At 48.5% G+C, this 15,469-nt stretch overlaps 1 protein-coding gene across 1 annotated transcript; it reads left to right on the forward strand.

Moving 5' to 3' along the window:
• The first annotated feature begins 350 nt into the window (after positions 1–350).
• RNPEPL1 (arginyl aminopeptidase like 1) lies at positions 351–12,564 on the forward strand. The gene is made up of 11 exons (XM_042820515.1): positions 351–1,094; positions 4,866–5,006; positions 5,222–5,373; positions 5,532–5,648; positions 6,534–6,769; positions 8,470–8,583; positions 9,226–9,338; positions 9,592–9,700; positions 10,475–10,702; positions 10,877–11,019; positions 11,679–12,564. Exons 1-11 carry the CDS (start codon positions 366–368, stop codon positions 11,949–11,951), a joined length of 2,355 nt encoding a protein of 784 aa, XP_042676449.1. The 5' UTR covers positions 351–365; the 3' UTR covers positions 11,952–12,564.
• Positions 12,565–15,469: the final 2,905 nt, after the last annotated feature.

The following is a 15,469-nucleotide window of genomic DNA, read 5'->3' on the forward strand; positions in this document are numbered from 1 at the left end:
CAGCGGTGTGAGGTTTGGGGGCCCTTGGGAACGTACGCTGTGGATTCGTCAAACCCACAGCCACATCATAAACATTCCCGTGTCACTTAGGAGCTGCCTTGGCGACCCAACGACTGGCACAGCGGCTGTGCCGGGGCTCGGAACGTCTGCGCGCGCAGGCGGCGGGCGGTGCAGAGCGGGGCGGGGCAGCCCAGCCCAACCCACGCAGCCCCTTCCCCCCCCGGCCTGTTCCGGGCTCGGGCCCCACGCTCCTTTCGGCCCCTTCTCCTCCCCGCCCCGGCCGCTCCGGCCGCCGGGGCCTCCCTCCTCCCCGCCCGCCCATGGATTTCACATAGCGGCCGCCTCCTCTCCTCCTCCGCCGCTCCATGGCGGCTCCGGCCCCGCGGCCGCCCGGCCTGTGCTGCTGCCGCAAGAGCTCCGCGGGCGGCCCGGAGGCTCCGCCGGTCCCTCCGCCTCCTCCTCCCGATCCACCGCCGCCTCCGGACGTGGCGTCGGCCTCCAGCTCGCAGCTCTTCGCCCTCCGCCACCTGCACCTGGGGCTGGAGCTGCGGCCCGAGGCGCGGGCACTGGCGGGCTGCCTGGTGCTGGAACTGTGCGCGCTGCGCCCGCAGCCCTGCGCTTTGGTGCTGGACGTGCACCCGGCTCTGCGCGTCCTCTCGGCCGCCTACCGCCGCGCCCCGCCGGGGGAAGCCCCCTGCTCCTTCGCCTTCTCCCCCGCCGAAGCCGCCGCCGCCTCCTCTTCCTCTTCCTCCTCCTCTGCCGCCCCGGACCCGCCGCCCCCTCCGCCCCCGCCGCCGCCCTGCGCTCCTCCGCCGCCGCCGTGCTCCGCCGCCGCCGCGCCCTCCACCGCCACCTTCCTCTCGGCTCCCTGCATCGCCGCGCCTCCTGCGGAGCCGCCCGCCGGGCCCCCGCCGCTGGCGGAGCCGCCGCTGCCGCTGTTCGCCCGGCCGCCCGCCGCCTCCTGCCCGCTGGGCTTCCGCGTGGACCCCTTCACCGACTACGGCTCGGCCCTGACGCTGTCGCTGCCCGCCGCCCTGCAGCCGCACCAGCCCTTCCAGGTCATCGTCCGCTACACCACGGCCGACGGCCCCGCCGTGAGTACGGGGATCCCCCGCGGGGAGGCGGGGAAGCAGCGCTCCGGTCGGGGCAAAAGGAGTGGTTTGGGGGAGCCCCGCAGCCTGGGGCAGACGGGCTCCGGTTGCGCCGGGGCGGGTTCGGCTTGGATGTCAACAACAGTTTCTTCTCCGTAAGAGCGGTGCTGCATTGGCAGGGGCTGCCCAAGGGCGCGGAGGGGAGGGGGTCTCTGTCTCTGCTGTAGAGAAATGGAGATGTGGCACTGAGGGCCGCGGTCAGTGGGGAAGGGTCGATAGTCTTTGAAACCCTGAAAGTTTCATGAAGGAACCGGTGTATTTTGTCTGCCGGGCGCTTTATTTATGGCAGGAAGGCTTTGAAGCTCATTGGCTGTTGCCGTGCTCTGTAATCGCTCTCAGCCTGGCCGAGCCGCAGCTCCCTCAGTGCGCGATAACGCTCTTTGCTCCTCTTGAACGAGTGGCTTTATTTTGGGCTCCTGCAGGGATTCCCCAGCGCTGATGCCAGGCGGCGGCCTGCCCTGCTGTGTGCAGAGGGAGTCCTGCCACTGCCTCACCATCCGTCCTATGCACGTGTGTGTGAGGATGCTGGGAGCTGAGCCCTTTTTCCATTCCTACAGTTCACCTCGCTGCTCTTTGATCCATTGCGAGCTGATCTTCATTCTTTCCTGCATCTTTACTGTAGCTTTCATAGCACGTAGTGCTTGGCTGAAACGAAGCTCCGAGGCCTGCTGGTGGAATTGTTGCTGGTTATGGAGCAGGGCCACACGCTGCCCTTTCTGAGTGGTGCTGGGAAGCAGGAGCAGGCACGCTCCAACATAGGACTGCATCTCACTGCCTGCCCAGGACTGCAGGTTTTGGCTGGCAGAATACTTGTCCCCAGGCAGCACCTGCTCCAGCCCTTCATGCTGCTCGGGGCTCGCTGGGCTATCTTTTGAGCTCCAGGGTCATGCGCTGCTATTGTCATGCTGCCTGCCAGCGCCCTTCCAGCCTGGCACTGTGTTAACAGCGATGAGTAACCCCAAATGTGGGACGGTGACCTCATGCACACGCCTGACCTCCGCGTTTCTGTGCGGTCCCTTTTCTCTCTGTGGGTGAAGCAACTTCGCGGCGTCACGCCTCTCTTACCAAACTTCTGTTCCTCGTTCCTATGGAGTGAGGAGCTGATGGTTTTGGTTGTGTGATGGATCCCGGGAGACACAGGGGAGCTTAAACCTGCCTTCTGCAGAGGGTTTGGGCTGCCCGCATGCAGGGAACCATGCATTCATGCATGGCATCCTCTGTTCAGGAGCGAGGCTTTGCTGAGTGTTGTGCATCCCATGGTGCAGGTGTGAAGGGAAAGCAGCAGCTGCTCCTCATGCTGACCTCTTGGCCCTGCAGAGGCTCTTTCACAGTATTTTTGCTCTCCTTTCCCGGAGGGAAAAATGCACACTCGTTTCTGACCCGCTTTGCTGTACCTCCAATTTGGCAGCGCTCATCTCCACGCAGTGCTGTTTTCTTTCCATGACAGCCTTCAGTGCAAACCCTGCTCTGTCCTGCTGTAAAAGTGAGAGAACTTCCTTGTCCCTATGATTTAGCAAAAAGGTCAGAGCTGGGAACTTCCCTGGCAATCCATTTGAGTTTTCCCAGTCCCTCGTGACTTGCAGTCGGGCTCTTTGCCCCATCACATCCCCCATGTCCCGCCTGCACAGCACACTCTGTGGGCAGTCACTGCTGGCCACTGGAACCGCCACTGTGGCACCGCTGCTCTCCTCCATCAATAATGCAGGTGGAGACATGGAAAGACTTTAAACTTGGAAGAGGTTCAGCTGTTTACTTTTGTCACTTGCCAGATTGCGATGCTGTCACACGTGTTTCCTCAGCGGAGCACGGTTGGGATCTGGTGATGCACCCATGTGCTGCTCTGCCCCATAGTGGCCCAGCTCCCTGCCCCCACAGGCTGCTGACTGCACTCCTTTCTGGGCTGCAGCCTCTGCTCCTCATCCCCAGCCCTGTCCAGCAGCATGGCCGCTCTATTTATATTGCAGATCTATTTATATTGTTTCAGGATAACTTTAATCATTGTTCCAAGTGCATCTGGAAAGAGAGGCGGAGGATTGCAGCATAGCTGCAGACATTGGGAAACAGGGGAAAAAAATACTTCACTCTCTGCGGACTTTTTCCTTTTGGCCTGTGAGGCCTCTGCTTCATTTAACCTCAACCAAATGTCACAGAAAGGGAAGCACGCTGAAGAGAAAGTGTCGTAAATTCTTGGAGCTTCTTGTAAGCAGGCATTCGTTTCTTAGCTCTCCTTTGCTTCCTGCTTATGTTTTCTTCCTGTGCTGGTCGGGGTGCTTCCCCTTATCTCTCTGCTCTGCAGACATTGCTGTCAACCTTTTTTCCACCCTATTCTGGGGTTGTGGCTTAGTTCTGGTGATGTCTTATCTCCCTGTGTGCTTTGTTGGCCTTAGTGTTGCTCAGAAAATGAAGGGAATGGGGCTTTCTGAAGGTGAGTCTCTGCTCCAAGGCTGACGTGACAGGTTGTTGGTCCCACCTGTGCTACCAGCACAGAGCACTGCCGGGAGGAGTGCTTTTCAGTGTTGACACTGGGCACATCCTGAAGGAGTCACTTCCTGGGCCTCCTTCCTGGGTGGTTAGAATGCTGTTACCTGGGTTAAAGCACAGCACTTGTGTATTTATGTGAATGCGTGTTCTGGTGAGAAGCTTTGTCTTCAAACCGAGTTTTAATGAGGCATTTGTCCCTAATTCCCTTCAGAAGCAGCTGTATGTTTCCTTTCTGTCCCTTGCACCCATCCCCAGGGGTTCTGCTGAAGTGGGTGATGTGGGAGAGGAACGCATTGGCATCAGAGGAGAAGGGTCTAAAGGCAAGGGAAGAAGGTAAAGAGTAACCTTACAGGGCAAAGGGAGAAAGGGGAAGCTTTGCCTTCCAGAACACAGAGATTAGTAGGAAGTAGAACTGTAATATGCCATTAAAATAAGAGCAGGGATAGTACCCTGGCTTCTCTCTGTGAGCTCTTCATGTCTTTCTCTTGAGTGCGGGCACTAACTGCTATTCCCCAAGTTCAGATTTATTGGCTGCTTTGATCTGAGAATGCAGTGGACTCAGAAGCTTTATTCTGTGTGCCCGACTGTTCCCAGGACTTCAGGCGGTTCTGATTTTATTGCAAATTTTGCAATGCTTGTTATTTTCTGTAGTTCAGCCCGAGAGCTCTAGGATTACAAGAAAATACTTCTTTGAAATTGTTTCTGCGATTTGAGATTGTTTCTGTGCTTCAAAGTTAGAGGCAGGGAGTGTTTGAAAGCATAAACATGGCACTCGGAACAGGGAAAACCCAACAGGCAAATAACTGCCCTTCTTCCTATGATTCCTAGTGAGTTCTGATGATCTGCTGAGGCTCTGACTCACGATTTATTTACTGCTTGATACTGAAAGTTGACACACTCAGTGCTGTGTGTTTTTCTGTGACCACTCAGAACCTCCTTATCTGCTCCATACGAAGCAGCCTTGGTGCCACTGACCAGAGATATCCTGACATACGCTGACTCATTTTGTGTAGTGTCAGAATCGCTGGTGCTGCAGCTGGGAGGGCAGAGTCAGGGTCAGAGATAACAGTGTGTACACTGTTCAGCCTGCGTTTGTTTTGCGTTGGTTTTTGCTTGCGCTCCGTGACCCCTGCTGTTCCTGTTCGTGTTGGATCCTCTCGATGTTGGGGTTCTGCTCTCTGACGGTTCAAACTCGATCCTTTTCCCTCGCTTCTTCTCTCGATGCTTCAACAGATCTGGTGGCTGGACCCAGAGCTGACGTACGGCAACGCCAAGCCGTTTGTCTTCACGCAGGGCCACTCGGTGTGTAACCGCTCCTTCTTCCCCTGCTTTGACACACCAGCGGTGAAATGCACCTATTCAGCCACCGTCAAGGTCAGTGACAAATCGGTGTGGGCATGGAGAGCTCAGCTTAATTGTGAAAGCATGGCTACGTTGTCTTGTGTAGTTATATTTAATATAAAGCGTTCCTTAGCCTATTTAACAGTATAAAAAAACTACGTGCATTACCATACGTCAGAACGGGTCTGTGCTGTAGCCCTTCAGCCTTGCTCATCCCATCAGCTGGTGTTACGATGTCGCTCCTCCAGGCTCCAGCAGGCATGCAGGTGTTGATGAGCGCCACTCAAAGCACCTTCGTAGAAGACAAAGGAGTGTATCAGTTCTACATGGAACATCCAGTTCCTGCCTACCTCGTGGCCCTGGTGGCAGGAGACCTTATACATGCAGACATAGGTCCAAGGTAAGGTTTGCAGCTTGGCCTAAAGAAGGCAGAAGCCTGATGCCAGACCTTTTAGTGCTGTGACCATTTGTGGCCACGTGCTGAGGAAGCAGGCTATTATTTTGGAGAGATAACTGCGTTTGTTGAAGTATCACCTGATGTTTTCTGCTTTCTGACAGGAGCAGAGTGTGGGCAGAGCCTTGCCTGCTGCCAACTGCCATCAGCAAGCTTTCTGGCATGGTCGAGCGCTGGCTGACTGCTGCAGAGAGCCTGTATGGCCCATATATCTGGGGAAGGTGAGTTTCATAAGTCTCCTAGGAACGTGTGATGGGAACAAAATAATGAGAACGAGGAGCATGGAGGTATCTTGCCGCTATGGTAAGCGGCACTGCGCGTTCTGAACAGTTGGCCTTCCCTGAGAATCAGAAGTGCTGTCTTGTTTTACTGCATTATGCCTGAAAATGCTAAAATGATTCATTATGGACTTAGAATCTTAGCACCAACACTGATAGTTTCTGTAGTTAAGCTTGACTATGTCTTAAAAGAGAATGCTTTTGAAAGTATTTTCATTCTTCAAATCGGAGCAAATGTTTGCAAAGGCTTCCCACACTTATTTGCTAAAGGTAAGCAGGAAAAGTGTGGCTGTTACCCTTTTAATGTTGATTGAAATGCTCTGAGAACGAGGCCTGGTATGAAGTGCCAGTGCTGATCATTGGTGGAGAAATTCAGAAAGCCAAAGAAATAGTATAGTCATGTTCCAGTGCTGTTTTGCTGCCACTACAGGCACCAATTCATTCCCTCCATGCTTCCCAGCCTCTGTTTCCTGGGGGCCTTTGAAGATCTGCATGTGTGTGTGGGCAGTGTATGTAAAGTTCGTGGTTCTGGTGGTCAGATACACAGCTTGTGGTGAGTTTACATGTGTGAACAGAGTGTGATGCTTCTGGGAAGGGCAGGGCATGCTACAGCTGAAGGCTTCCAGCCTTACGTGCAAGCGTGAGCAGCAATTTGGCCAAGGGAACAAACTGTGGTTCCCAACCAGTGGTCTAGAAAGTTGTTCCTGAAGTTTCAAGAACTCCTAGAAGAACTTTCTGAAAGGAGGAAAAATAGACGTGTATTTCTATGTAGGTCTTTTGAAGTAGGTGTAATTTACCACTGTATTCTTTCTCTCCCTTTAATTTTAGATACGACATTGTTTTTCTTCCTCCATCCTTCCCTATTGTTGCCATGGAAAACCCATGCCTGACTTTCATCATTTCTTCCATTCTGGAGAGCGATGAGTTTTTAATCATTGACGTCATTCATGAAGTTGCCCACAGCTGGTTTGGAAACGCGGTCACCAACGCCACGTGGGAGGAGATGTGGCTGAGCGAGGGGCTGGCCACGTACGCGCAGCGCCGCATCACCACTGAGACCTATGGTAAGAGGGGGTTTTCCTTCTGATGCGTCCAGCCAGCAGTTGAGAGCTGCTTCCCTGGGAGCTGAAAGTGTGTTGGGAGCTGTGTTGTTGTTGTTGTTGTTGTCGTCGTTGTTCTGGAATGTGAGCAGTCCCAAACTCTGCTTTGAACATCGGGGATGCTTGCAGTTTGTCTACACCTGGGCACTTGGTAGTTAGCTGCTGTGGGAAGGAATGCTGGTAATAGCCATCAGATGCAATGTACACAACTACGTGTCTGTCTGCTGAGGTACCGGAGGCTTCTTGTAGAATTGTAGGGCTCTGCTTTAGCTGTTTGCATCAGTGAAACTAATAGGTCAGCTGTATGGGCACCATCTGTAGCAACTAGAAGGAGTAAATCATTCCTATTGCTTTTTGGTTTTTTAATTGAGATGAATGATAGAAATGCTTGTTTCTCTAGTTTGTCCCATGATGTTCTTAAAAGCTCGCGCTGTGTATTTTCATGTGTCCTGTGTCAATGATTTTGTTCTATTTCATCTTCTGGGAAACGCTGGCAGCAAGCGTGCTTAGGAGAGTGTGTTACTTTTTAGTCATGTACGTTGTTTTTGGAGATGATGAGAATGAAATTTAGAGAAAGAAGTGCTCGTAGCAGCTATGGAGATTTTGCTCTGTTCTATGTGAGCTGCTTCATGCTGAGTAATTCTCAGTGGTTCAGGCTTTTCTATACCTCACGTTGTATTCTATATGGCAACAATATGAATAGTTCAGAAGATTCTGAACTGTTTTCTGTCCCATCTCAGGCCGTGTCTCTGACATAAGGCAAGGAAGGTCCTCATTTGTGTCCTCTTGGAATTCAGGACTGGGCTGTTTCACTTCAGGAAGCTAAGCAGTGCTTTTCTCCATGCCATTCTCTAACAAGCTCTTTTTTGCATTCAGTTTTGTTCCAAGGACAAACTTCTGATCTAAATCTTGCCATTTCTGACATCATTTCTGGCATATCTTCTGCAGTTAATAAAAAGGCATTTTTGTAATGACATTGTTTACAGAAATTGGAGCCCAGTGACCACAGCACCTCTTGGATCTTGCTTAATCCTCTTCCCTGCTTACAGCTTGAAGTAATTGCCCTAAGCACTAGTTATTCTGCAGTGTTCTTGTTTTCTTTTTGTTTCATCTACCTGTTTTTCTGCCAGTACAGATTCTTCTACCTTCCAGATGTGTCCTGGTCCTTAATTCTCATTCAGTTTGTATCAGATTCCTCTGTATACAGTAAGACTCTGTGCTTGTATCAATGTAACAAGCATTATTCTTGAAGACTTGCTGAAGAAAACCAAAACCATAACGATCCTAGATACTTACCTGCTGCATCTGGGAATGTCTTTTCCACAGTGTAACACATCCACAAAGGCACAGGAAAGACAACTTGACTTGCCAGCGTAGTGCAGCTAGTTTGACATGAAGCACAGACAGTTCTGCATTGCAGTTAGAAGAGCAGCACACCCAGCTGCAGCTGTAAGAGAGCTCCTACTGAGTGGAGGTGAAACCTGTGAGATGCACTGTCATGAACTGCAAGGAGTTGCAAGGAACTTGTACTCAAATTGTGATGACAGTACATTACTGAGATTCTCTCTTGCTGTTGCTGTCTCATGTCTTCAGTTATCTTTTCTTTGTACCTGTGCTAGTTCTCCAGCCACTGTCTCACAGCTACCATGTTGTTCCTTGGGCAGGGGCTGCTTTCACGTGCTTGGAGACGGCGTTCCGCCTCGATGCTCTCCACAGACAGATGAAGCTCCTTGGAGAGGACAACCCGGTCAGCAAGCTTCAGGTTAAACTGGAGCCAGGTATTTCTTTCTGCTGAAGCCGTTGTACAGAATGTCTGCACATCACTGTTGGATTGCAGACCGAAATGATGTCATTTAAAATGTCCTTTATAAAATAAGGAAAAACAAAATACTTGTGTGTAAACTAGTCTAATAGTAAGCAAGGAAACTGGCACTGAATTTCTCTTCAAAATGGTCTAACTCATCTTTATGAATACATGTACAGATGTGTACGTGGTCTCCCCTTGAGCGAGCTGCGTGCTGGTGGAGGCTGCTCGGTTGTCCCTTGAGCGAGATACGGGATTGATGGTTCTCTAGTTTTGTCATCACCACTGGAGGTGTGAAGCAGTCTTCAGTCTAGATGATGTATAAACCCCAAATGCATGTGGAGATATTGAAGCAGGATGGAAGACTGTTGGAGGTCTCAGAAAAGGAGCATAGTATTGCTTGCTTTCTGTTCTTATGTTTGAAAACGTGCAGTGTGAGTTTGACACTTAGGTTGCTTCTGTTACTTTACTGCAGTAAATTACATGTACTGACACAGGCTTGTTCTGTTTTTAAGTCACTGCATCTTGACATCTCTAGGGTGTCTTTGCAATTAGACTGGTTTGAAATCGGTGTTCTTGTTGCACAGTGTCTTATAACATTATCTTTTCCTTCCAGGTGTAAATCCTAGTAATTTAATGAACCTCTTCACCTATGAGAAAGGCTACTGCTTTGTTTACTACCTGTCTCAGCTGTGTGGTGACCCAGGACGCTTTGACTCCTTCCTCAGAGTTAGTGTGCATACACATACGTTCTGCTGGAGATTGAGAGTTGTCACTTTCCTTATTTGAGAGGGAGGAGGAGAATATTTTTCTTGATTTATTGTTTTTTGTGTATAAATATATATATATTTTAAACTGTCTTTCACCTTTCTGAGTACTGGTCCTCACTTTTCCATCTCTATTTTTTAATTGTACGTACAGTTCTTCACCAAAAAGAAGCCACCTTCCTCCTAACTGTCATTTATCCCTTTCACTGTTTCAGGCCTACATTGAGAAGTACAAATTTACCAGTGTTGTGGCTCAGGATCTTCTGGATTCCTTCCTGAATTTTTTTCCAGATTTGAAAGAGCAATGTGTTGAGAGCAAAGCAGGTAAGATGCAGTTTACTTATTTAGCTGTCAAAATTAGGAAGTCTGGCCAATAAATTTTGTACTTGGCTTAGGAGATGCATAAGCAAATCCTAAGGTTGAGTGAAACAAAACACTTTGGCAACAGCCATACATCCATGGCACAAATGGTTTTCTTATCTTAGTTACCCCCCCTGTTGTGGAGAATGAGAACGTTGTAAGTTGCTGACCGTTTTGGCATTGATCATCTGAGTGGCCCTTGGTTAACTCTCATTAGCTCACCTTTCACACTGCAGAGTGTATCTGGAAACCAAATCCTGCTAAAGCTTGTCTTGGGTTTAGTTACCAATTCTATAAACACATGAATGACGATGGGTTTAGGCAGCCCTCTCACCTCTTTTTTATTTCTATTGGGGAAAACACGCTTCACGTTTTCCAGTGTTCCTCAAAATTCAACAAAAGAGAAATGTGCCAAATCTGATATTAGAACCTGATTTGATCATAGATACCTTTTAGCTGGTCTGCCCAATGAGCACATGTGTTTTTCTTTATTTACTCGCTGTAATGCTGAGCTCCAGAAGAATCATGGTTAAATTTGGCAGAGATGTTGCTGTCCCTGTTCCAGATGGAGCGCAGGCTTGATGAAACTAACACTGTTGTATCACTGTAACTATGGGTTGGTCTGATTTGCTACCGTTAGAACCTCTCTTAACTGTGCTAGAAGCAGTCCCGAACCTTGAGACAGCCAAGCCTTCTGCAGAGACTCCTGCTCGACATTTTTGGTGCTCCTCATTCCAGGACTGGAGTTTGAACGTTGGCTCAATGCTACAGGACCTCCGTTAGCTGAGCCAGATTTATCTCAGGGATCCAGCCTGACCAGACCGGTGGAGACGCTCTTCAAACTCTGGACCGCTGAGCCTCTGGATTTTGATGCTGCTGCCAGCAGTGCTGACCTCACTAAATGGAGAACGTTCCAAACCGTGCTCTTCTTGGACAGGTTGCTGGATGGGTCACCGCTGCGCCATGGTGAGTGCTCTGTAAGGAGAGTAGAAAAGTATTCCTGGAATGACACATTGAGTTCTAAATAGCCCTACTCAGCCTTGGTGCTATCGCTCATTTTCTGATGACCTCCAAACTTGACAAAACAGGTCACAGTTGTGTTTTGTTTTGTTTTTCCCTCTGTGTATACGCTCTTTTCAGAGGTGATAAAAAGGCTTTCGGAATGTTACTCCTCTCAGCTGGACTCCATGAACGCAGAAATCCGCATCCGCTGGTTGCAGATTGTAGTCCGCAATGACTACTACCCAGACCTTTACAAAGTCCGTCGCTTCTTGGAAAACCAGGTACTAACTGCTGGATTAAAATCACTGCACCTCTCAGTGCATGAGACATGTGCATGAGACATGCGACGTGAAAGACCTTGGAACTTCTGCTTCCTGGCCAAGTGTAGACCAGGTGTGTAGCGAAGGGGCCGAGCACGGCTCACCTGCTAGCGGTGGGGAGGAATGGGCAGATGGAATTTGAAATGCCTACAGACAGTCTGTGCTTTTCCAGCCTAACTCAATGTCCTTGTCCCAGCTCTGCCCAGTGCGTTTTTGCATTGCTTTATGGCAGCCCCGGCGTTTCCAGAGAAGAGTTTTGTTACGATACTAAATGATGTGATTGTTGGAATATGCACCCTTCAGACAAAGCTAGCGCTCAAGAGATTCCTTTCAGTGTTTTTTATTGTGCGGGAGCAAAAGGTTAATGCATGTGTTCTCTGTGGCCTCTTCTCCCTGGCCTTGTAAATAGCTCTGTTATTTGTGGGGAAGTAGCTCAGTCGTAGAGAGCAAGTGGGTTTTGATTATCATTCACATGAAACTTTGCATTAAACTTAGTTAGAGGCTTCTCTTGAAGAAGTGTGTTGCTTGGATTCTTTGAGGTCTCTTGGAATGTACTTACAGGAGAGCTGAACCTCTTGGCTTTTACTGGAGTGATATTATTCCGTTTTCCTTTTTTGCAGATGTCTCGGATGTACACAATTCCACTTTATGAGGACCTTTGCACTGGCACGCTCAAGTCTTTTGCCTTAGAAATTTTTTACCAGACCCAAAACCAGCTGCACCCCAACTTGAGGAAAACCATCCAACAGATTTTATCACAGGGCTTAAATCCACTTCCTGCCATAGACACTACAGCAGGCACTGCAGACACACCAGCAATGGTGCTTGAGGACAAAGTCTCAGAGGCCACAAACGGTGCCATTTCACTCAGGGATGTTAATGTGTCTGCTTAGATCACCAGCTCACACCAGCCACAGAGCTTGAACGCGGGGACAGGATCAGAGATGCCAAGTGTCGCCTCCTTTCCCTCAGCCCTGCAGCTGCAGTGTGCTGTTGTAACTGGATTTCTCTTCCAAAACACATAGGAAATGTGCCTTCAAGTATCCAGTGTGTGACGCTGCCAGGCTTCAGAGATCTTCAGCTGTGGGATGGATATTTGGATTCGGTTTGTGCCGCGCGTGGACTCCTGGGCAGCTGCCTTTGCAGGGAATATGGGTAGTTCTCTTTCCTGAGGCTCTTCTGGTTGGTTTCTCCGAGGTTCCTTGTTTGTTTTCTTTCCATCTGCACTCACTGAGGCATGTCCTACTTGCTTTGTGTATGTTGCTGAGGAGTGTGTGCGTGTCAATCTGCCGTTATCCTGATAGTTGGGCTGAAATTTTGCAGACTCAGAATTCTCAGTGGCAGTAGACACGTTTTCATGTCATGCTCTTACTGTGACAGAGGTATCATCATGTGGGAAGCAGGGTCTGATGCTCAGATAACTACGAAATGAAATAGCTTCTGTTTCCCTCATCCCCCTACTCCAGGTGGCTTAAGAATAATAATGCTTTATACATATATATATATATATATGCCTTTATATATATATATACAGAAGAGCAGGGAAACCTTAAGATGGATTTGAAATCTTTCTGTGGTTAACCCCTCGCTTTTCCCTTTGCACTCAATGGGACAAGCAATAAAGAAAAGTTTAGGCTCGAATTTTCACAAAGTTAAATTAGGTGCCCAAATGCCATCCATTCTGGTACAAACTGGATGCCTAAACCTTTTAAACTGTTTTGACAAGCCTAACTGCAAGCTTTGGTAGTGTCTTAGCGTGTGCGTTCATCAGATACACTGTGTTTTCTCTGTTCTGTCCTTTTCGGAAGAATTAACAGGACCTTTAATTGTTTTAAAAGATCCCTAGCATATGGTGGGCCTGTAGGTCAGCCCCAGAGATACCCACGCTCAAATTCTACTGCCTTGAATAATAATAATTGCCTCTAAAAGTTGCCCCATCATACGATAATCCAAGGGAAGCACTGTTTCTTGATATGAAGCCCCACTTGACTTGAGTCTGTTTTCTGACTCGTGGTGGTGGCAAGATGCCATTTTGTTTACACAGCGCGCCGTTTCTCTTGATCGCTGCCCAGGCACTCAGGATGGAGAGGAGCTCTTGTCTGCACCGTTTGGCCCCCGAAGCTGAGGGTGGAGGGGGGCTGGGTACTGCTGTTACACAGAGCAGTGATGATTCTTAGACTCCGTGCCACGTTCCTTTAGATGTGGCCAACCGTGTGCCTCTCGGTGAGCTCCCGGTGAACTTCTCTGAGCTGATGTGTCAGCAGGGTAGTGGATGAGTGTGAATGCAAAATGAAACGCTCTGCAGATGCTCAGCTAAAGGAGACGTGACAGAGAATCTGTTGTATAAATTCTAGCACTGCTATGGGGATCTGCATAGCACAGGGAGAGGGGAAATTTGGGAGACTTCACCAAAAGAATCTGTTTACACCCATGTGTGGATGGGGACTTAGGTGCTGTTACTGGATCTGCGTTCTCTGGCTTTAAGTTAATTTGGACTTCACCATAGGCCTTAGCCTGGGCTGAACTGGGACGAAGCAATAACGAACTCAGGCCTCCATAGTGCTTCATTAGTTTTCAGAACGGGCCATCAGCATGGCTGGGCTTCTGAACTCTGAGCTCTCCTCTATGCTTGGTAAATGGCTCACCTTTTTTGTTCTGTCTTGTTCTCCCAGAAGGGACAGAGAATGACGTTTTCTGTACAGATCTCTTTCCTGCTTTTGTTTGTTGCTCTCTTGAAAGAAATTTGTGCGAGCTGACTTTCCAGTTCCTGAGTTGCACTGCTGGTGCTGTGTTTCCTGGAGCCCCTGTGGGTAGTGGCAGCCTGGCCCAGGCAGTGGGCAGTGCACAAGCATCCTTTGGAATCCCAGGCCTCTTGTTTTAGCACGTTTTATTTTGTGGGAGAATGTATGTGACCCTGGTGGGAATTTTTAATTTACATGGATGCCTTACGATGACTGTCGAATTAAACTACGCTTTGTGACAAGCTTAAGCCTTTTGGGGCTGTTTTTCAGTGTCACTGTTAGAGACACGTGGAAGAACTGACTTGGTATGTTGTCTTTGTTTTGTCCTGTTCTGGAGTACAGCGGTCAGGGGGTTGGGAGGCTATTTAAAAGCTGCACGGCACAAAGCTGGAGAGGTGGCAAAAATAAAAGGGAGTATTACCTATTGTTACTGCAGCTGACATCAGATCAGCTGTGTGTTTGTGTGTGCGTGATCGAAGCAGGGAAGTGCTGTCTGGACCTAACTGACTGTTTTGTGACTGAAGAATATGAGATTTAAGTTAGCGTTTCTGCTCCCATCCCTGTGAGAACACATCAGAGGGCTATTTTCATACAGCTTGTTCTCTGAAACACAGAGAAGTGCAGGGTTTGTTGAGTATTAAATATTCTGTTTGTCTTACTTCAGGTACTTTTGCTCCTCCCGTGAGCTGGGAGTGTATTTTTATTTGGAAGAGAAAAGAATTGGAAGCAAGTTATTGGAGATAAGCCTTCCTTTTGTTGACATAAAATAAATTAATGCTTCAAACAACTTTTATTTTGATGTGTAATAGACTTGAGTTGAATGGCAAATTAGGCTGAGATTAATTAGAAACTATTACTGCCTTATCTATGCTGGGCTCATTTCTTATCTCTTAAAGTAAAATTAGTACAGCAAAACAGTTCTATTTAATCAGATGCCAAGAGATAGGGCTATTCTCCTTATTTTTAAAAATGAAAACTATTACTGTACCTTGCAGCCTTGAGCAGAGTGAAGTGGGGTCTGGCAGTATGAGGTGTGGGAGAACTCTGAATAGCCAAGTGCTTTAATAAAATGGGTTATTGCTGACTTTCTTTTAGCATTTCATTGCCACATGGTTAATGTAAGTATAATTCCTGTTAGCAACACGTATTACTCTGTTAAGCTTATAGAATTTTGTTGCTATGGATTATTACAGGATCCCAGCTGTGCACTCATTAACCAAGAACAACATCCCAAATGTTCTCATTTAACCAAAATTTTCTCATGGTCTCACACAAAGCGACCTTGGCCGTTGCCCTTTCTGGGTAGCACAGGACTTTGTTTGCCTATACTAAGCTCACTTACTGCGCAGTTCGGTTTCGATCAAGTGCACGTGTGCAGTCTGCTCTCCCTGCTTGGATCTGTCCAGAAAGAATGTCATACATTCAGTAGTTATCACGTGACATTTGCTTTCACATGTTTTGTTACAGATTGATGACAGCTTAAAGTCGTTATGACCAAAACATCAGACTTGGTGTACTAAAAGCACAGTATGAGATTAATCAAACCACAACCTTCTGATATAAGATTTGTTTTTCTCTTGGGACCCAATTTAAAAGACATTGAATTGTTGAAGATCTGGGAAGATTGTCCTAGATCTTAAGTATATGCACTTCTAATGATGCATAGGGAA

The sequence above is a fragment of the Centrocercus urophasianus genome, unplaced genomic scaffold (assembly GCF_019232065.1).
Source record: "Centrocercus urophasianus isolate 14NV4802_14NV808 unplaced genomic scaffold, USGS_Curo_1.0 seq_19, whole genome shotgun sequence".
NCBI lineage: Eukaryota > Metazoa > Chordata > Aves > Galliformes > Phasianidae > Centrocercus > Centrocercus urophasianus.